At 42.8% G+C, this 20,748-nt stretch overlaps 4 protein-coding genes across 10 annotated transcripts; 3 read left to right on the top strand and 1 right to left on the bottom strand.

Annotated features, from left to right (window-relative positions):
- Positions 1-1,150: 1,150 nt before the first annotated feature.
- LOC135585103 (protein disulfide-isomerase SCO2-like) lies at positions 1,151-7,481 on the bottom strand. 7 transcript variants are annotated; one of them, XR_010498779.1, is made up of 5 exons: positions 7,032-7,481; positions 6,814-6,940; positions 4,742-4,831; positions 2,220-2,301; positions 1,922-1,952 (listed from the first exon to the last, which is right to left on the bottom strand). XR_010498779.1 is itself a non-coding variant. In XM_018830615.2 (4 exons), exons 1-4 carry the CDS (start codon positions 7,419-7,421, stop codon positions 1,302-1,304), a joined length of 633 nt encoding a protein of 210 aa, XP_018686160.2. In that variant the 5' UTR covers positions 7,422-7,481; the 3' UTR covers positions 1,151-1,301. The 7 variants fall into 7 exon arrangements, 4 of the variants coding, with proteins under 4 accessions (XP_018686160.2, XP_065019881.1, XP_065019882.1 ...); XM_018830615.2 differs by lacking the exons at positions 1,922-1,952; positions 4,742-4,831 and adding an exon at positions 1,151-1,335; XM_065163809.1 differs by lacking the exon at positions 4,742-4,831 and having other exon boundaries at positions 1,745-1,952.
- A 1,032-nt stretch (positions 7,482-8,513) lies between these two features.
- On the top strand, positions 8,514-10,579 carry LOC103995227 (galactoside 2-alpha-L-fucosyltransferase-like). The gene is made up of 2 exons (XM_009415772.3): positions 8,514-8,810; positions 8,884-10,579. The coding sequence occupies exons 1-2, from the start codon at positions 8,597-8,599 to the stop codon at positions 10,332-10,334; spliced, it is 1,665 nt and encodes a 554-aa protein (XP_009414047.2). The 5' UTR covers positions 8,514-8,596; the 3' UTR covers positions 10,335-10,579.
- Positions 10,580-12,818: 2,239 nt separating this feature from the next.
- Positions 12,819-15,108, top strand: LOC135646063 (abscisic acid 8'-hydroxylase 3-like). Its single transcript, XM_065165186.1, has 9 exons — positions 12,819-13,072; positions 13,153-13,471; positions 13,551-13,703; positions 13,774-14,025; positions 14,103-14,192; positions 14,274-14,352; positions 14,436-14,542; positions 14,616-14,734; positions 14,823-15,108. Exons 1-9 carry the CDS (start codon positions 12,882-12,884, stop codon positions 14,926-14,928), a joined length of 1,416 nt encoding a protein of 471 aa, XP_065021258.1. The 5' UTR covers positions 12,819-12,881; the 3' UTR covers positions 14,929-15,108.
- Positions 15,109-18,418: 3,310 nt separating this feature from the next.
- Positions 18,419-20,095, top strand: LOC103995229 (uncharacterized). Its single transcript, XM_009415775.3, has 3 exons — positions 18,419-18,626; positions 19,509-19,577; positions 19,667-20,095. Exons 1-3 carry the CDS (start codon positions 18,444-18,446, stop codon positions 19,865-19,867), a joined length of 453 nt encoding a protein of 150 aa, XP_009414050.2. The 5' UTR covers positions 18,419-18,443; the 3' UTR covers positions 19,868-20,095.
- Positions 20,096-20,748: the final 653 nt, after the last annotated feature.

Here is a 20,748-nt window from a genome sequence, read left to right as displayed (position 1 = left end):
ACCAAATTTATTCTGAGAAGGTGATTCAGATGAATAATGTTATGTTTCCACAGGCTTCACATGGAAGGTAGCAGCTAACAATACTGGCTGTAACAATGATGAGTTGATTTCATTTTTTTTTTTTCCTTTGTTATCTTTTGTACAGTTTCCTATCTTTTACATTTTAGATTCATATATTTCTTGAGAGGTCACACATCATATGAAATAATAGAGTAGAACAAGTTGTTGGCATATAATATTTTCTAAAGTTTGCTGGTAACAAGAACAAGGACATGAGTGACAGAATCCAAAATCATGTTACCTCCACAGTCTCTGTCTCTGCTCTTTGTTCCTCAGAACTCAGACAACAGGACAAAGGCATGACTGTTCCCCAACCAAGAGGGACAAACAAGATTGCAGCAAGAGAAAAGCTACCGAGAGAACCTCATCTGCACAGATTTGAATTCAGGTTCAGCATTCACACAATTAATCTTCCAGCTGAAACTTTGTGTACAGCAGACAAAGGGAAGAAGAGAAGGGCCATAAACACCACATGGTTGAAAGTACAGTGAATTAATTGACAGAAAACAGTGATTGATTGATGACTTAATATACAGCTGCCTCCTCAAATCCCAGTGCCTGCACAATCCACCATCATTTCCAACTTAGCTAAAGGCAATAGCTTCAACAAGATGAAGAGAAAGAAAACCTGTTCATGAACTGTCCCTTCTCTCTTCGTTGCTTCAGTATCATAAAGAGGTTATCATTTCCGCCATTAGAGAAGGCTCCTTCTTGGCCTTAGAGGTCCTACAAAACACAACAGGGGATAACAAAACCCCATCTATGAGACACTGTACGCAGATGCAGCAAAGATCTAAAGAAGCCACAGTAAGAAGAAACATTCCGTTCCAGATTAGCTTGCAAAAGGGAACGAAATCGGACCTATGTTGGCTTGACAAGAAGCTCATCATCAACCTCGTCGCTCTTCTTTGCCGTCACTGCCGCCGCCGAGCTGCGACGGGCCTTCTTGATTCCAAACAACACCCTCCAGTTAATGGATCCTTTCAGCGGCCGCTCCCACCGGGCCCCGTCCTCCTCGTCGGTCCGAAGCTCTTCCCTCAAGGTGGTGATGACCCGCTGATGCGGCCCGCGTTGGTGGGTGTCCTTGAGCGGGAGCAGCCGGCCCTCGAAGAAGAGTCGATCAGCGTCGATCATCGAGTGGCTGCCGACGGCAAACTCGAAGTCGGGATCGGGCGGCGGGCTCGTGGTCCGTGCGGCGTGCTGCTCCACGACGAAGTCGCTGGAGAACGAGATGCGCGGGTTCATCGGCGGCACCACCGGCGCGCCGCAGATGGCCTGCTTATCCAAGTTGCACCTGTTAATGCATGCCATCTCAAGGCGAAACGGGTAGGCTGGTCAAGCCTGCTTTATATGGTGTGTGTGTGTGAGGGTTATATAGGGTGGCATATAGATCTGTTCAAACATTGTTCATCAACCAATGATGTCTTTGTTCTCTACACATATATATAAACACACACATATATATAAACATTGTTATATATATATAAACACACACTCAAAAGGGGCCAGTAAACTCATCTCCTTGCTAAGTTTCTGTAGATGACCTTAGAACAATGGAACCAACCATTTTGTTGATAGCAAACACGGATCTTTCTCTCCTGACTCAAACTAGATCTCACTTCAAGGGTTACAAAGCAAGTGATTTAGAACAGTCAGGAAATGACTACTCGAGACAAAGTACCTCTTAGTAGTAGCCAAAAAGAGATGATTTCTCCCTCTTTTGGTCTCCCTTGTTGGTGGCAAGGATTCATCCTCGAGGAACTTCATATCAAAAGGAGTCTTGAGTAGGCATGTGAGTGATATGTTCCCCACCCCAATGCGGTTCCAAAGGCCATGAATGCTATCTATCATATATCAGTTGAAGAGGCATGCGAGTCTTGTGTTTCCCACCCCTACACAGTTCCAAAGGTCATCAATGTTATCATGCATAGTCTAATGGCCACGTTCAAATTTAACAGGGGGCGTTCATCTACTTTTAAGGGGTCTGTCGAGCACAAACATAATAGAAAACAGCACAGCCAAGCAGAAAAGTAATAGAAACCAGGCTCTCCTGATTCCAGGATTCTAAAGGGAGCCCAGGGTAATGCAACCATACAATTTGCAAGTTTTCTAGTAAAAAAGTTGAAAATACGATTGACGAGATGAGATGTAGTTAGTACCTCTCCTTGAAGAGACCATTACCCTCCGGAAAGAACAGCCAAATCCTCCACCTTCGACGAAAATTGGAAAAGACGCTATGAGCTGAGGTTGGCAAGGAGGAAAAGAGAAGAGAAAAACAGGATGAGATATCAATGGATTTTTAATCTATTTATACTTCTGCTGATAATTCATGAACAAAGAATTTGACATTAAAAGAAGATAATGGTCTTCATGACCAGGAGAAGACAATCATATTGGCACCAAATTAGGGATCCATAATACAAGTAAGAAAATAAGATAGCTGAAAGTGTACCAAAAGCTCTTAACTGAAGGAACAAGATACTAAGTTGCTTCCTTATGACTTAATGCACTTCTTTAGAATATCAAATAATGTATGTAGATGCTGTAGTTCTAACTCCTAATTCTTAACAAATTTCTTGATTCAAGTTTGAGAGAGCTATTTTTTTCAATCTATGGTTCGATGCAACAATGCTTTTGTACCCGTCCATTGATAATGTTCATCGATCCAGTAACTGTAACCTGTGTAATGATTTACTTGACATCTTCTGAAATTATCAATGCTATGTACTTAAGGCACAGGTGGTGGACATGGCACTGCAGGTGATGTGTTGTTCAAATGATGTGCTGTTGATGCATGATCTTATCCACTTGATGATTGGTATTTACACAACCAAAGCCTATTCCTACATGTTCTCCTTGTCTGAATAGCTAGTAATAGAAACTATATATTCCTCTGGTGTCCCTGGTTTCATGCACTCTTAAGCTACATTTTGCGAAATCTGATGCAGTAAGCCTTCATTCAAAGGTATTTAATTCAGCAACTGTCTTAGGTTTTCTCCCCCTAATCTTAAGTACAGATGCATGTTGCATGATGATTGTAGCATAAGAAAAAGGAATCTCAACAACTGATTTCTTGCACTTACATGTCGGCATATACACCATAATGAGACAAACAACTATAGATAATAGTTCCAGGGTTGGTCTTATAAAAGTGGTCTAAGAAGTCTCAAGATATGAGGCATGAGAAAGAACCAGGAAGCAGGTCCAAGCAAAATAATAATGGCTTAAACAGAACAAAAAAGAGAGATATATGAAAAAGGTAAATGAGAAACGAACAAGTATTAGAAGAGACAATGAATCCTTGCAATGACTCCCTCCTTTCCAACATATGCCTCCTTTTACACTAAATATAATATATCATTTAAATCAGACCTGGATAAAACTACAATATATGAAAGGAATAGAAAATGCACATGATTATATGGAAGCACTTTTTGATGCACTAAAGTTCATCGGACAAGGCACATTTGCAAAAATGCTAAACTTACTGTAAACCTTGCACACATCAGCTGATTGCAGGAAATGCAAAGAAAGAAGACCAAAATTTAGAAGTGAGAGAGAGCTGCATTAATTTTAGAAATTGCATTAGCTGTAAAACAATACAAAACATGCATGGAATAAAAGTCATTCCTGGCTCTATTTCTAAGGGCTCCTGCTTAATTTGACTCATAACTTATATTAGGTCAACTTAATCTCGGCTGTAAGAGCTCATGACAGCCGATTGCCATTCTTGTCTACCTTTGGTGTTATTTTGGCACTCATCTCAGGGTGCATCCTTGAAAGGTATCTTTTTTGTGTCCCTTTGAACAATTTCGGCCATCATAAACTTGATTGAACATCCAAAAAGTGTCTCCAATATCAAGGACCTTAAAGCCTTTCTCAGTCCGCTTTGCGAACTTGTTAAAGCTATTTTTGTTAAGTCAGCAGCTTGCATCATTTGCCACACTCCCAACCTTGGTTTTGCTTTCAGTTTCAACTTCTATCTGATTTTTTTTGTTTGATACTTGTTGAACTCCTGCATCATCTCCTTAACATTTGGGGTCAAAAAATAGCATCAAGCCTGTAATCTGATTACCACTTTACCAGCTTCAAACTAATGAACTTGGATAGTCAGATTGAAAATAAAGAATGTGGAGTCCTGACATCCGCTTATCACATCAGGAGATGGAACAGAAGCAGAAGTATCAGCGGTGTGTATGCCATCACCAGAATTTGGATGCACAAATCTATATATAATTCCCTGCCAAACTATAGATTCGTTAGAAAAAAGGTTCCAAGATTCATATTCCATGGGCAAAGGTATGACATTTACCTTCACTCTCAAATAGCATAACATATTTAGGCTATCACTGATTAAAAATAAGGGGTAGAAGACAGAACACTTGACAAGAATATGAATCTTCAGCAATACTCACAACACAATAAGTGTTTTTTCTCTTACATATTAATGCACAAATGTTTGGAAAGCATAAAGTGGATGAAACATTTTGTTAAATATTGGCTTGTCTTGCAAGCTTAGCACCCTCAAAAAACATTTGGTCCACACTAAACTGCCAAAAACAGTCTGTGATTTTATGGCTGCAGAGCATAGATGGCACTAAAACCATATTAAACAAAAATTGAAAAATGTTTCTATATCTGCTCTATGAAGGAATCTTAAGTATCATTTATCAGAATTTACTTGTCGAAGGAATGAATTAAGGTGGTTTTCCATTGTCTACATCTTCCATCACATTGATGTCCTCCCGTACCGTTATTTTCTGGACATATCCTGGACAAGAATCAAACTAAAAATGAGATATTCAGACTAGTAAAGTGTTTTAAACATCTATGTGTCATGAAAAGGGAATCTTCTGTTATAATAGAGTTAGAATTGTCTTAGACTCATTCAAGAATGGAGGTCAAAATGCTTTTTAGAAAGAATATATCAATGAACTTCTGTGAAATGATTCTATAGAATTTGGCCAATTATCTCAATCATGGAATATCAATGAGAAAAACATCCATGTCACTAATGGATTCCCTGTGACTTTTGATTTATAGATGAGTCAAACATCTGATTTGCGAACAGAAGTAGAAATAGTATATAACAACTAGTAACATAAAACTGCAATAAGATTTAGATATATAAAATATATTAGTCAACCACACTGCAATGGAAAAAGTGATATATTCTTAAGGTAAAAATGACAACTGTACCAGAAATACTATGGCAAGAATTTTTGTTCACAATGATTATGAGCCATTTGATTAGTACCCATACTGCTATTACAGGATTTACCTTCACCCTTCAATGCACGAACATGCAAATAGGCCATTGTTACGTCCTATCCTGTTACCCAAAAAAAATGTAACTCCCTGCCTCCATCAACACCTCTTTCAGATCAACTGTTGTCCCTAGGCTTCTTACCAAAATAAAAGAAGGAACAAATACAGAAAAGCTTGTTTTAGTAATGATCAAGATGGAGCAACTCATCAAACTTCACTACGTCTACTTTTTGGAATAAGGGATTATTAGAGGATAATATGTTATGAAAATGCACATTGGGGTGAGGCAAGACAGAGGAGTTTAAAATGGTCATATATGGCTGTTACCAAATCAAAGAAATTTTTTACTCAACTTCTGAAAGCTAATTTTAATATGAGATATAATTAACTAGATTCTGTTTAATTTTGAAAAGTGCTTCATGCCATAAAACACACTTGGAACAAACTTCATAAAGTCTTTGATGTCAAAGCACGGCACACAAGGTTCTAAATAATTCACATTCTTTAGAAGCATACACAAGTATGTTTCTCTGTAATCAACATCCTCTAAATAGAGAAAACACAACCTTAGATAGAAGGTCACTTCTACTATATTCTAGATTTTTCTTTAACTGATGTAGATACAGTACCAGAAGAGACCAGCAATTTACTATGATAAAGGGAAAAAATGTCATGACACATTTAATGGACGTAGAATCAAAAAAAATATGTTCTATAGGTGCTTGTTGGATTGTACCTTAGATCTAAATCATCAATCTAGATCCCTGCAAATTGAGAATTTTAGGGGAAAATTTGTACATTCAATATAGGAGCTCATGAATAACCAAATTAATAACCATGTTGCAACCCAAAAAGTGCAGAAATTAACCTAATATTCCACTGCCAATTCTCATGTAAGAAGGCAATCCCACATCATCTAACAACCATTTACTGATTCCAAATCCAATAAAACTTTTGATTTTTGTTATTCCATCAATGACAATTCACTGAAGCAAATCAAAAAATGATCATTCAGTCATTGGCACTCAAGTGGAAGAGATTTACCTATCAAATTTGCAAAAAAAAATCAGCATAAAAGAGTAGCTGGACTTGAAAGATAATGTTCCAATTAAGATTCTCAGAGAAAGACTCCAAATCTGAGAAATGTAGACCTAATAGATGAATGCTTGTCGGTTCTACTCAGGTCTCTCCTGCACCCACTATGAAACTGCCGCATGACATTATGGTGTTAAAGACAGAGACCAATCAAGCACTACTGATGCAGTATCCTGAACCAAGCCAGCTATAGAAATCATATATAGTTCAGCAGCAACCCAGTTGAACTGCCAGTTTGCACGGATTTCCAGTTAACTGGCATGTTGGTTTTATGATATGAACATGAATAGAAATATCAATTTTAATAATTAACGCGGCCTCATAGAAGAATACAATCGATTGTAAACCAAAATGAATAAAATCTAAAACACATAAACGAAATGTACGAACCTATTCCAAGGCAGGGAACGCACTTGCAGATCGTCTCCCGCCCCCTTTTGTTGTAGTAGCTCACCAACCCCGTCCCCTGGCAACTCCTACACTTCCCCGTCCACTCGTACACCACTGGCTTACAATCCTTCCGTAGCAAAATGTCAAAGACCAGTCAGGTCCTCACGGTTAACGAATCAAGAAGGCAAATCGAAGGACAAACAAGAACAAATTGCAACCTCGATACTGGGATCACACTGGAGCCTGCGGTCGATCTCCTGCGGTGACACCGGGGAAGAGTCAGGGTAGGTCATCGGCAACGGCAGGGCGTCGGAGTCGTTGGCCAAGTAGCTCTCCCGGTCCCGAGACCACCACCACCACTTGCTTTTCTTCTTCTTCTTCTTATTGCCGCTGCTGCTCTGGTCCGTGCTCTCCTCCGTCGCGTTAATTCGAGTCCCGGGGTCCCGGGCAGACATTCTCCCTCCATCGGGCGGGTCGCCCCGGGGGCGGAACCAGTCCGAGGAGGCGTCCGCAGCTGCGCGGCAACGGAGGAAGCAACGCGAGGGGATGCGAAGGAGAGGCGGGGGTAAGGGGTTGGAGAGAAGGGGATTAGGGTTGGTGAGGGCCATGGCAAGCGGAGCGGGAAACGAAGGGCTTCGTGTCCTCCTCCGGCATCTTAACTGCCGGGCGAGGAGGACCATTTTGGATCGCAGAACGACGGGAGGCTTCTTTGTTTTTGTAACCGTTGGATCGGTTGCAGTTGGTCGGTGATCATGATGAACGGAGATCCCGAACTGAAAGAAGCCTCTCCGAACTTGAAAAGTTTTAGTACCTAACGTTTTTACCCGCGAAACATTACCATTATATTATTGGAAGTATATAGGACCCACTGCACGTGGCACACATGTTTCGGCTTTCTGCGTACGTGAAGGGATGTCAACTTTTGAGTGATTGTTCAACGAACCAGATTAGAGAACGCCGTCTCGTGATTCGCGTGGAATCATAACGTGAAACATGCACTGCTCGATGCATAGACTATCCACGTGATCTTTGAAACCCTTCTCCAATATCTGAACGCTTCAGTTTACAGGCTTGTAGTATGAGTTGACCTTTATTAAATGACAGGGCAAAAGACTAGTAGAAAGATCTATTCTACTCAGACTATTGACTTAAGCACCACTAACTTCGTGTTTCATGAACTGTTCTAAAAACGTGTTGACTATAATGCATTTATTATCTTGATTCCTTGAAGAAGAAGTGCCCTTTTCACGGAAGTTGTCTTTGTCTTTTAGTAGAGCCAATGATCTTTCTTATGCTGTTCTCAAACTACAGTAGCACTCTTAGTGGACATTCAGATCTGATGAGTAGTAAAGTAATGCATGCAAGAGTCTACTTAATGCCTCCTTAACCGAGTGCTTGATCTCCTCGTCGTGTGATCTTGCTGGTTGTCAAGATCCAGTTGCCGCTTCATTTGGTTTACGACGGGCAATGGCGACTAGTATAATATCATTGTAATCTTTGACTGCATCTGGTTGTCACATGCACGCGCGCACTTCGACGTCCAAAGGTAATCGAGGGTTGACTTTACCCTCGGGGGAAGATGAAGTTTAGGCGAGGAAGCTACTTGATCGACTAAGAAAACCAAGAGAAATCGTAGTGGCATGGCCACTAGGCAACGAAATCGACGGCTGGAGAGGAACGAGGAAGAGAGGAAGACCATGGATTACAATGTTAAGGAGTGCACTTGCCGTGTTCCGAGGTTGGATAAATAAGTAGGCTGAGTTCTTGTAGGCGCTCGAGGACGATGGGGATGAAGCGCAGCAGGATCGGCTATGGCAAGATGGAGATGGCGGGGGATTCGGAAGCCGAGATGGAGAGTAGCAACAGTTCCAGGAACTGGACGCCATGCGTAGTCCTCGCCTGCATGATATATCTGCCGCTGTTGGTGCTTCTCGTTGGAGCTTACAGGAAGCCGTCCTTGGAATGGCTTCGATCCGTTGGCTTTACTGCGGAAACAGGTAACTAAATCCTTGTTGTCGAGGCAGATCGAAGTCTTCTTGGTTGATGCAGCACTGAGTTTTGAGTGTTTAGGGTTGAGATCAGAGAGCTCGTCTTCGCCGGTGCCTGAGCCAGTGAAGGACAAGCTTCTTGGCGGCCTGTTGGCTCCTGGATTCGATGAGAGCTCCTGCCTGAGCCGATACCAGTCCGTGCTGTATCGTAAGGCGTCGCCTTACACACCTACGCCGTACCTCGTCGATAGGCTTCGGAAGTACGAAGCTCTCCACAAGAAATGTGGCCCGAACACCGAGCTCTACAACAAGTCCATAGAGCAGCTGAAGTCCGGCCGCAGCACCGGGCCGGGGGAATGCAACTACGTTGTTTGGATTCCTTACAATGGCTTCGGGAACAGAGTACTGACCATCGTGTCTGCTTTCCTCTATGCTCTGCTCAACGACAAGGTTCTGCTGGTCCATGTCCCCGAGGACCTCGCCGACCTCCTCTGCGAGCCGTTTCCTGAGACCTCGTGGACTCTGCCGAAGGATTTCCCGGTGGAGAAGCTGGAGAGCTTCGAGGTCAGAACTCCGCAGAGCTACGGCAACATGCTCCAAAGTGGGGTCATCAAGAACGACATGAGATTTGCTGCCAACCTTACACTGCCGGCTTACGTTTACCTCCACCTGACCCACGATTACAGCGCGTTGGACAAGATATTCTTCTGCGAAGACGCTCAGCAGATGCTCCGGAAGCTACCGTGGCTGCTGCTGAAGTCGGACAACTACTTCGTGCCGTCGCTGTTTCTGGTGGAGGAGTACGAGGAGGAGCTGCGGCGGCTGTTCCCGGAGAGGGAGACCGTCTTCCATCACCTGGGCCGATACCTTCTCCACCCGACCAATGTGGTGTGGGGCTACGTCACGAGGTATTACCAGGTCTATCTAGCGAAGGCTTATGAGATGGTGGGCATTCAGATCAGGGTCTTCCAGCACGCGCCTGTCTCTTTCGACACCATGCTCAACCAGATCATCAATTGTTCGAGAAAAGAGAACCTGCTGCCGGCCGTCAATCTCGAGGAGCCCGGCGTGCCCGCAAAGGATGCGAGAGAGAAGGCTGTCCTGGTGACCACCTTGTACTCCGGCTACTTCGACAAACTCCGGAACATGTACTACGAGCACTCGACGGCCACGGGCGAGGTCATCGGCGTGTACCAACCGAGCCACGAGGAGCAGCAACACACGGACCACCAGAACCACAACATCAAGGCGTGGGCGGAGATCAACCTGCTCAGCTTCAGCGACGTGCTGGTGACCACCGCGTGCTCGACCTTCGGGTACGTGGCGCAGGGGCTCGGGGGACTGAAGCCGTGGATCATCCCGAGGCCGGCGGATCGGAACCAGGCCTGCCGCCGGGGCACGTCGATGGAGCCGTGCTTCCACTCGCCGCCCAGCTACGATTGCAAGGCCCACAAGGACGTCGACAAGGGGGCGGTGGTCCGCCATGTGAGGCACTGCGAAGACCTCGACGAGGGCCTCAAACTGTTCGACTAGCTCACTCTCCACCATGTGTTCGACATAATTACTTGTGTTTCACCAATGTTTTCCTTGGAATAGATTATATGTAGCACCAATTGATGCATTAAGCCACTGACGATTTATATTCATGCAAAGTCGATTTCCTTTTACAATGAACTTACTATTATATTTAGGAGGCTGAATCCAATGAGAGGATCTGGTCCTTCAGGACACAGACCGAGAGGAGAAGAGTTCATGGACTAGAATAAGTTGGGGCTCTTCTTCTACCACTTCAGTTGTTTTGTAGCCTTTGACATGATGTGATGTCGACTAACTCGCTTGTCCTTACGGAACAGATAATGTTTATTCATCTGAGAAAAAGAAAAGAAACATGAAATCTCAAGTTTCCTAAGTTCAATCCAATTTCAAATTCATGCAAATGTTGTCATAAGCTTTTGGGGAGTTTGAGAGTATTATTATTCAAATGTTGTCCACTTTGTTGGTGTCAAATGACATGCTCATATGAAAACTGAAGCTGCTTGCTTGATTTATTGGTTCAAAGTTCAGGATGTAGAGATTATAGCTACTGAGCACTTCAAGTTTTCAGCAGCTTAGATGACTCATATACTTCCCCAACCTCTTCGAGACTTCCAACCAGAGTTTCTCTCCGCAAGCATTTGTTGTTGGGGAAGATGGAATAGCCTTTGTGCAGCATGTAGTACCACTGCTCATTAATGCTTTCTAGATGGAGATCCTGATTCAGCCTTCCATGGTGATGATCTAAACTTACTTCAACTGAAGACCTGTGACCCCATATCCATATTTCTTCATGTAGTGCTGTTGCACCAGTCATGGGACTGTCCTCATCTCAAGTTCCACTCGCATCATCTCAGGTTTCTTTTCTCCTTCGCTTAAGTATATGATAAGAGAGAAGAGAAATAGATCCATTCGTCGCTCATGGTGGATTGCAATGATTCACCACCGCACGCAGTAGACTCAGCTAGCAGTCCAACCTGAGATCCAAGAAAGAAGCCGTCGATTTGGACCAATGGAAGTCTTCCCTGGAGATCTCAATCCCAAGGGCTCCATCAAGCATGATCGCGAGCAACATCACCAACACCAAGGGATGGGTCTGTTAGATAAACGTGTTTTCATGGATTGCATCAATGATGATGATAATGACTATGATCTGATGGTATATTGTCGATCCTTATCCACATTTTATTTTACAGAAAATAATTAGTCCCCACGCAGCCTGGAGAAGAAGACGATGGCGACGACATGCCGATGCTGCACATGCACAGTATTCTACTGTGCTGCTGCAGTCGTCGCCCGTCCTTCCCTCGATCGGAACCTGTCCTCGGGCTTTCTCCCAGGCCCAGGTGATGCCATGGCAGCCCGGGCATGGCCTCTGTCGCGTGGTCGGCAGCCACACACGGAGCTTTGTCGGTCGCCAAGTCGCTTCGTTTGCAGTACTCCCTTGCGTTGCGTCGGTTGTCAACATATGGGCGGAGCCGGCGAGAGCACAGGAGTTGGCGGCGTCAAAGCTCCGCCCGAACCTCACCGTGTGGTCGAGCATTACATCGAGAGGGAACAGTTCTCGACGTCCAACTGTTGCCCAACAGTACCGCTACATCTTTGAGACTTCGACGACGGCTGCATCACACCTGATCACCATCATCGAGATCTTCCACGTCCTCCTCAAAATCCTGCTCCACAAGTGAAGTTAGGATCGCCGAAACGAAAGCATCCTCGCCCAACACGGAGAAAGCAAAGCTTGTCATCTGCTACAGTGGTCGATGCGACGTGAGGAGAGCACGAGTCAGAAGGAAAGAAAAGCTATGGGTGCCTTCAATTATCTTCTCATAATCTCAACCGTTCATCTGATTTGATCATATCATAATTATTAGGGCGATTTTCCTAAAATGCCCTGTTTTTGCCATTTTTCCCCCAAAAAATATGCCCATTTTTCCTAAACCATTTTGATATTATATTTTAGAATTATAATTAGTTTGATTGAGGTTAGATTTTCTTTTTTTATTATTCATAATATTTTAAATAAATTTTATAATATTTTTTTCATGATTATAAAAAACATTATATTATGAAGGATATTTTCGGTATTATATGATATAAAAATACTATGAAAAAAAATTGAAAATAGGAAACACTTGTGAGCGAAACAAAAAAGCAAAAGAGACCTTTTTCATATAATCCTCCTAATTATTATTATTATTATTATTATTGGTGACATAATGAAAGTTGACTTAGATAGATCCGTAGGTAATCGGATGGCCCATGAAGGAACGCTAGAACCATCTCGAGTCTCGACCGTCGCCATCTCGGCACGTGTTGTCGGCACATCGATGATTTGGACCGGTCGGGCTGCACCTCATCGTGGCCAAGCCACAAGCGTCCGTGAGATGTCAAGTCTAATCGGACTCGCAGTTAATCGAGGCGAACCCGAATCGAATTCCATCGGCGCATGGCAACCTTTCTCTACATAAACCCTCGACTGCTCTCGCTCCCTTTGCGAAGCCTCTCTCTCCACGACTCCATCGAGAGACAGAAGGGACGGTGGGAATGGCCTGTGGGGTTCTGTACGCCTTCCTTCTCCTGGCCATTGCAACCTCTCTCTTCATGAGGAAGCTCAAGAAGAAGTCGCAGGACAAGCTTAAGCTCCCGCCTGGCTCCATGGGATGGCCTTACGTCGGAGAGACCCTTCAACTTTACTCGCAGGATCCTAATGCCTTCTTCGACACCAGAGAGAAGAGGTCCCAATTCCTTTCTCTCGCATACGCGTTACTGGAGGTTGTTTTCGGTGAATGGGGGCTCAGTGGGGGGCGTGTTGCAGGTACGGCGAGATCTTCAAGACGCGGCTGCTGGGTTGCCCCTGCGTGATGCTGGCCAGCCCGGAGGCGGCGAGGTTCGTGCTGGTGACGCGAGCTCATCTGTTCAAGCCCACCTACCCGAAGAGCAAGGAACAGATGATCGGCCCGTGGGCGCTTTTCTTCCACCAAGGCGACTACCACATGCGGCTGAGGAAGCTCGTCCAGAGCTCGGTGGCGCCCGTGGCGCTTCGTGGCCTCGTCACCAGCGTCGAACGGATGGTGGTCTCCATGCTGGAATCGTGGGTCGGTCGGGAAGTGGCTGCTTTCCATGCATTGAAGGAGGTCGGTGGACTTTGGCCTCTCGTGGCTTTCGGGGGGGAGTAATGCGTACTCTGATCACTGATCTACTTCTCTCTTGCAGTTCTCCTTTGATGTGGGAATCCTCGCAGTCTTCGGAGGTCGTTTGGACGAGCGGTCCAAGGCAGAGCTCAAAAAGAACTACTCCGACGTCGACAAGGGCTACAATTCGTTCCCCACCTGCATCCCTGGGACGCCGTACCAGAAAGCAATCCAAGTAAGCAAGAACGGAGTTCATGTAGCTTTGCTCTTCGTCGATCTCCAACCTCTTGTTCTTCTCGACCCAGGCAAGGAAACGACTGGGTAAGATAGTGGGCGATATCATGAACGAGAGGAGGAGGAAGAAGGGCGTGTGGGAGAACGATCTGCTGGGCCATCTCATGGACTCCAAGGACGACAACGGAGAGCTCCTGACGGACGACCAGATCGCCGACAACATCGTCGGCGTACTGTTCGCGGCACAGGATACCACGGCCAGCGCGCTGACGTGGATCCTCAAGTTCCTCCACGACGATCCCAAGCTTCTTGATTCTGTCAGAGTACGACAGCCGAAGCATCAAGTGCTCCACCGATGTAACCATCGATTCGACCTGACCTGACCATCGTTGTCCTGCAGGCCGAGCAAATGGTCATCCAGGAAAGCAACCAGTTTGGAGCTCGACCCTTGACATGGAGCCAAACCAGAAGCATGGTGCTGACCCACAAGGTACGTACCGTGTGCAATGCGAACATCTCTCCTTCACAGAAACGATGGAAATGGGTAACGCTACCTTCCAACGTGGTGTAGGTCATACTGGAGAGTCTGAGGATGGCGAGCATCATCTCGTTCCCTTTTAGGGAGGCGGTGGCGGATGTCGAGTACAAAGGTACCATGAAATCGCAGTAAAAGGTTCTTGTGCAAAGCTCTGTGCTTTGGTCTGAATCCAGCAAACATGGCCGTGGAGTGCAGGATTCCTTATACCGAAGGGATGGAAAGTGATGCCTTTGTTCAGGAACATACATCACAACCCAGAATTCTTCCGCGACCCATGGGTGTTCGACCCCAGCAGATTCGAGGTACTCGTTCACGGTATTCTTCCTCCCAGCTACGTCGTCTCCTTCTACATCTCCTCTCTCTCTGCAACTGCAGGTCGCTCCAAAGCCCAACACGTTCTTGCCATTCGGTAGCGGAGCTCACGCGTGCCCCGGTAACGAGCTAGCCAAGCTGGAAATGCTCATTTTGATCCACCATCTGGTGACCAAGTACAGGTGAGCGAGAGGCCAAGCGGCAACTCCATGCATGCATGGAGGATTCATTAGCACGTACGAAGCTGAACCCAACATGTGTGCGATGCAGGTGGGAGATCGTGGGAAGCCAGGGAGAGATCGAGTACCGCCCTTTCCCTGTTCCCAAGCACGGCTTGCCGGCCAAGCTGTGGAGGCGGCAGCAGCAGAGTGCTTGATGTGAATTGCACTCCATTTAGCTTAGCTTATATGTCGAGATATATGCATGGTTATATGTACTAAATACCTCTGTGCTCAGAAACATCTCTCACTTGGATAATTGGGCTAATCCCCCCATACACCTCTGATTGACAATAATATTATCTATCTAATAGCAAAAAGTCAAATCTTTCTGTGTCTCATCTGATGGGAAGACATGGCATTGTCATGATTTCTTCAAGAAATTAATGCTTTGACTAGAGTGGAAGCTGGATGAATCTTCGATTAAAATCCATAATGCTCCACATCTTGTCAGAAGTTGCATCAGATGTGGAAGATCTGAAAGTAAATCTGGAAAGAACTTTTTCCTATCACTTTCAGATCGTTGCAGCAGAACAAACCAAATCGATGAAAGCTTCGACCTATCAGTGCTGCTGATGCCCTCATGACTAGGTTAGGAGCACATGACAGGTTCTGTGGAGCTCTAAGCATTGAGATACAACTCTCCAGTGAGTTCACGAGGGGTTAGACTTTGCATATACAGCCAGCCAAGCACGGATGAAGTGACCTGCTTCTGTCCCAGACTGTGTTAAGGAGAGAAGTTCTCGAAATCAGAAGAAGATATTTGACAACTCAATAATAAATAATAAAGCCAAAACTCGATGTAAAACTTATGTGGTTAGCTATTTCTTGACTGTGTTAAAAAAAATTTAATTCTACATGTAAAACTCGATGTAATAAAGCCAAAACTCGATGTAAAACTTATGTGGTTAACTTTTTATAGAATCATTGGAAAAAATTCTATAAGCAAAAGTATTTTCTTTTACCTCTCCATCACATACTACATAATTTATTTTGAACCTTTTTCCTACTTAAATTTTTACACTAATCAGTAATTTGAATCTAAATAAAAATCCTAAAATACTTACCAATGAATACTGAGAGATAGTGGACACATGAAAATTTGTTGGCCTCAATTTTTTGTGTTACAGAAACAACATGAGAAAACAAGAATACATGTAACAGAAACAAGAACTCAACATGAGAAAACACAAGAATTATTAGTAATTTCAAGTACAACAAGAATTAATGAGCAATAAAAGTTGACAGTATCATCATGAAGCTGAGACAAAAAAACACTATTTAGTTGCTCAAACATGTTCAGTGTAATCTAATCATGAACAATCTCCAAAGGATGATCCAAATTTGAAGTCTATGCAACATCATAACTTCACACCTTCACATTTTCCGTTCAACATTTCCATAACACAAAAAACCAGAGACCAACAAATGCAAGCAGGTCCCTCCAAATTATCAGTTATCAAAACTAAGTAGGGTGTGAATAGGAGTGGAAAGCATATTTAGCAAAGGTGCATAGGGTAATAGAAAACCAACAGTAGTTTTAAGCAAAAATTTCTGCAGATAGTTTAGAAAAGAAAAGGTGCTGCACAAGCAAAGGCAGCAAACAAATTACAATGGTCACAACTCATAACCTAATAATACTAATAAAAACTGGTCCTAATATGAGGTAGAGGACCAAAAGGTTCAATGTAAACATAACATGCAAGCATTTTCCAAGCTGCCAAGAACCATTTCAGCTGTAATTCTTAGACACCTAAATTTGCTTGAAATTATACTGGGACCATTTCTTCTAGGAAGTACTAACACACAGATTGGGCATTCAGGTTGAAATTATACTGGAACCATTCAGATTCAACAGTCTACCACAAGCAGGAGCATTCATTTAATAGGCCAAGTTCCTATTTCTGCTACTTGAACAGGCACTGCCAACAATATTCTTGAAAGAAACAGAATGGGAATCGAAATTATCAACTACTACATTTCAAATGCAGGAAAGTATCGAGCACATTTTAGTCACCCATCTAAAATCTTAAAGTAGATGTATTAGAATTAAAAATAAGAATTAGCTTCAACATAGAGCAGATTGAAAAGAAACCAATAAAAATTAGGAATGCATTTGAAGGAAGGTAAACAAACTGTTAGCTTCGGTTGTTTCGTATAAAAAGAGAATGATAAATTATAGACCCCAGCACTTAGCAGAATTGCAAGTTCAAGGTTATTTCCTACCTGATTAAAGATTAGGCATCAGTGGAACAATGAAAAATAGAAGTGATAAAAAGAACTCTTAATGAATAAACAAAATAAAACAATAGCTCAACATTTCAACATCCTGCATTGTATGAAACATTAAATGGTGGAATGTACCTTATCGCATAATTCAGATTGCTGAATCAGGTATACAATGAGATGCCTAAACAATAACTTCGATCTAAGAGGTGGCAGAGGCTGAGATGGAAAACATGTAGATAACTAAAGATGCCAACAATTGTCATGAAATCAGAACATATTGCAACATAAATACTACTTTGCAGTAAAAGTTTTCAACGTGGTTGGAAAAGCAATATAAAAATGACAAATTTTGTTCATATGAAGTTTAATCGACATCATTCCAAGACAGTCTAACAGTAAAAAAGCACAAGAACATCCAAATGAAAAAAACCATCTTGCACTGTGTTCATGCTCTATTCCTCCATCTCAGAACCCGAGGCACCGTTACTCTTGTTATGCTTCCTTGCATACCTCTGATTCCTCAGAAACTTCGGATCCATCTGCAATAAAGAATATTAAGATCATCGATGAGCACCGCAAAACAATGTATATATACATAATAGAATAGTTCGTAGGTACAAATTAGCTAATTCAACTGGCTACATAAACCTAAAGATTGCAATAAATATAACGGAACCAAAAACATCAGCTTGCAGCATTGCACTAAACATACGGCGTCAACTGATTCTAAATCTTCTAGAAAGGGAAAAGAAATAAGCTAAAAATCAAGCAAAAGACTACATCGGAAAAGGGTCAGAGGAGGAGAAAAAAAAAAGGTTACCCCTTTGGTGGAGGTGTGGCGATGCTTTCGAGGCTTCTTGATCCCGTTCTTATGGGCTTTGTACGACTGGTTGTGAGCGGTGTGGTTCTTCGACTTCGCCATTTCTGAACTCCACCCAAAAAGAAAGAATCGAAAAATTAGAATCTGTATCAAATCCAACGCAAAAAACAAAAAACAATTTTGCAAGCTAAATCTCAAAGAAAACTGAAAAATGAAGGTAGAATAGATGGAAGAGGATTGACACTAAAACCGAAGCAGCCGGGGAAGGAGCGTCTCTTCGACTGCCTTCGTTGCCGACTAGGGTTTGGGACGGAGCCAAATCCCTTCAATAGCTCCCACGATATTTAAGGGTAGAATGACAATTTTGTCCTTCTACCGTGGCATTATTTGCGCCTCTTTTATGGGCTTTATGTAAAACCATTGTTGGCCCAGAACTACTAATCTGGGCTAACAACTTAATTACGGATTCTTATTTTACATCCGTTACTATTATCGCGTAGGAATTCTAAATCCGCACCCGATTAATAAATCATCCGATCCGGATAGAGCAATACCGGGTTCGGACCCGAAAGAATCCCTAAAAGGGGTAACAGCATTTACGCCGGCCAATCCAAAGAGGGCGACATGAATCGCGGAGTGGGAGGTCCGCTGCTCTGCATCGGCGATCTGCTGAACGACGTCGCCGAGGACGGTGACGCCATCGATGGGGACGGACGAGAGACCGATCTCCTCTCCTCCGCACCCGCCGAGCTCCCTCCTTCTCCTCATCTTCTCACACCATCTCGAGATCTCGTCCGAGTGTTCCAGGTATTTTTTCTGGATCAATCACTTTGAATCTTTTGGCTTGAATTTGATTCTGATGTGGGAAGTAAGATCATGATGCCTTGTCTTTGTGACAAGAAGATACGATTACTTTTCCTTTGAGGCGTAAATCGAGATGATGTTATCGCTTGAGATTGGAAATCCGCTTAGAATGCACATTCAATATCAATGAGGAACAAATTATGATTGTGTATTAGTGTTTTAAAAAAAATAAAAATTAGAATAAATTTCTAGTACATTAAAGAGCTTACAAGTAAATTTTTTTCTCTTTTTTTATTATCTGATAGAATCTTTTATGGTCATTCTAACCAATAGAAACAATCTTAATATCTTATGATACATGACAAATGCATTCTTGTGATCCCAATAAGTTTTGATTGACAAATTAACAAATTGTGGATCACATGATTGCACTAAGATGAGATTTGTAGTCGAGATAATTAAGGCGAGGAAAAAAAAAAAGTCCACTTTGCAAAGTCCAGCTGACTGATATAAGACTCAAAAGTAGAAATTAGTAGATCAGAGAAGTGTAATTACAGAGTAATATAAATAACCATGTGTACAATTGAACCCATACATGATTTGAATGAAAAAAAATATAGAAGTGCTAAAAGATTCATATAACCAAGTGTCAAATTGACATATTACAGCTCCAATCTCAGGTGCATTTTTCCCCTTACTTTCTGCATGTCCTTCAGACAAGAATGTATAAAACCAAAAACATTAATGTTAAATCATAGTCTTGCTTTCTGCATGTCCTTCAATTAGCATAAATCATAACTGTCTCAGATAGTCTTGCTGTTGTTCCTTATTTTCCTATTATCTTTGTCCATGAATACTCAAGTTCATCGGTCTTGTGTGCTTCAGGAGAACTACGATCAGTTGATCGAGTCATTAGAAGGGACCGACCACTCATGGACAGCTTTAACTCTAAAGGTACCATAGTCATATATCGGAAGAACAGCCTTCTCCTTTGTTTATCTTCTACATTTTAAGCTAATTTTACGTCTTTCTCTATGTTCCAGTTATGTGCTGCTCTGAAGACCGCAGATAAGGTGGTGAGTTCCGCCGACTCTAATATCGGATCATTACTAGAGAAGGTTGGATTGCTCGAGAGCATCATAAAGCGCGGCGAATCTGCCGTCGCCATGATAGAATCTATACAAAATGTGCAGACAAGTAAAGCAGGAGGGTCATCAACCATTAATTTGGATGCCAAGATGTAAGGGCAGACTGGATGTAGAAGCTAACGAAACTTATTTGCTGCTTGTCAATCATGAAGTTGAACTTAGACTTTCTTGTTGCGGTGTAGTGAGTGGTTGGACTGCTGACTCTCCAGACCTTGTGCGTTTGATCATCCTTTTATCTTAGGAAGAATGTTTTTGCTTTCTTGTAGAAAAAGAACAATGTTTTCATATTTCTATAGGGAACTAATACTGGTGTTGGTTGATGAATTATGTATACCACTTCATTGGAGTGCAACACCATCTGCTGTCAAGCTGGAGAGTCAAGCAGATAAGACCATTTGCTATATGCACACATAAAATCCTGACAACCATAGTCTGATTTCAAGAACTGTGTGCAAAAGCAGAAGCAGAAAATATAACATCATTCAGTAAGTAGTAACAAATAAAAAGCTAAGCATGAAAGCTGAATGGGAAGAAAAATGAAGATTTTTAACAGAAAGATGGCAAATAAAGCAACATAGTGGGTTTTATGTTTCAAACATTACTTGAATTTTGTTGTTTGATTGTGAAAACAGATGAAAAGTAAACATCCAGTTAGTGGATACTCTGTATACCACATCATTGAAGTGCAACTCCATGGGCTGTCAAGCTGGAGAACACTCAAGCAGAGAGGAACATTTACTGTGTGCACACATAAAATCTTGATAACCATAGTCTGATTTCAAGAAGAACGGTGTGCAGCACCAAATACGACATTGCTCTGCAACTACAACTACAGTTGGAATAATCACGCAGAAATGTCTTCTAATGCATGAAACACGAGGAACAGAAAGAGGCGTAGATCTGCTAATTTGCCAGCCAATTAATTGCAAAGCTTGAAGATTACTAACTAAGAACGAAGTTAATTGCAATGCCCTATC

This window comes from Musa acuminata, chromosome BXJ3-8, assembly GCF_036884655.1.
Source record: "Musa acuminata AAA Group cultivar baxijiao chromosome BXJ3-8, Cavendish_Baxijiao_AAA, whole genome shotgun sequence".
Classification (NCBI taxonomy): Eukaryota; Viridiplantae; Streptophyta; class Magnoliopsida; order Zingiberales; family Musaceae; genus Musa; species Musa acuminata.
Note: the sequence above shows the minus strand (reverse complement) of the source record. Positions and strands in the feature narration are given on the sequence as shown.

What these genes read in the sequence shown, in the direction of transcription:
- LOC135585103 (XM_065163809.1), bottom strand. Translation starts at nt 7,421, where the DNA reads ATGGCCCTCACCAACCCTAATCCCCTTCTCTCCAACCCCTTACCCCCG. An exon ending in CGTTCCCTGCCTTGGAATAG is followed by an intron (nt 2,302 to 6,813) that starts GTTCGTACATTT and finishes TGCCAACCTCAG; the next exon opens with CTCATAGCGTCTTTTCCAAT. An exon ending in AATGGTCTCTTCAAGGAGAG is followed by an intron (nt 1,953 to 2,219) that starts GTACTAACTACA and finishes GGAACTGTGTAG; the next exon opens with GGGTGGGAAACACAAGACTC.
- LOC103995227 (XM_009415772.3), top strand. Translation starts at nt 8,597, where the DNA reads ATGGGGATGAAGCGCAGCAGGATCGGCTATGGCAAGATGGAGATGGCG. An exon ending in TGGCTTTACTGCGGAAACAG is followed by an intron (nt 8,811 to 8,883) that starts GTAACTAAATCC and finishes TTGAGTGTTTAG; the next exon opens with GGTTGAGATCAGAGAGCTCG.
- LOC135646063 (XM_065165186.1), top strand. Translation starts at nt 12,882, where the DNA reads ATGGCCTGTGGGGTTCTGTACGCCTTCCTTCTCCTGGCCATTGCAACC. An exon ending in CTTTCCATGCATTGAAGGAG is followed by an intron (nt 13,472 to 13,550) that starts GTCGGTGGACTT and finishes TCTCTCTTGCAG; the next exon opens with TTCTCCTTTGATGTGGGAAT. An exon ending in AGCTTCTTGATTCTGTCAGA is followed by an intron (nt 14,026 to 14,102) that starts GTACGACAGCCG and finishes GTTGTCCTGCAG; the next exon opens with GCCGAGCAAATGGTCATCCA.
- LOC103995229 (XM_009415775.3), top strand. Translation starts at nt 18,444, where the DNA reads ATGAATCGCGGAGTGGGAGGTCCGCTGCTCTGCATCGGCGATCTGCTG. An exon ending in ATCTCGTCCGAGTGTTCCAG is followed by an intron (nt 18,627 to 19,508) that starts GTATTTTTTCTG and finishes TGTGTGCTTCAG; the next exon opens with GAGAACTACGATCAGTTGAT. An exon ending in GGACAGCTTTAACTCTAAAG is followed by an intron (nt 19,578 to 19,666) that starts GTACCATAGTCA and finishes TCTATGTTCCAG; the next exon opens with TTATGTGCTGCTCTGAAGAC.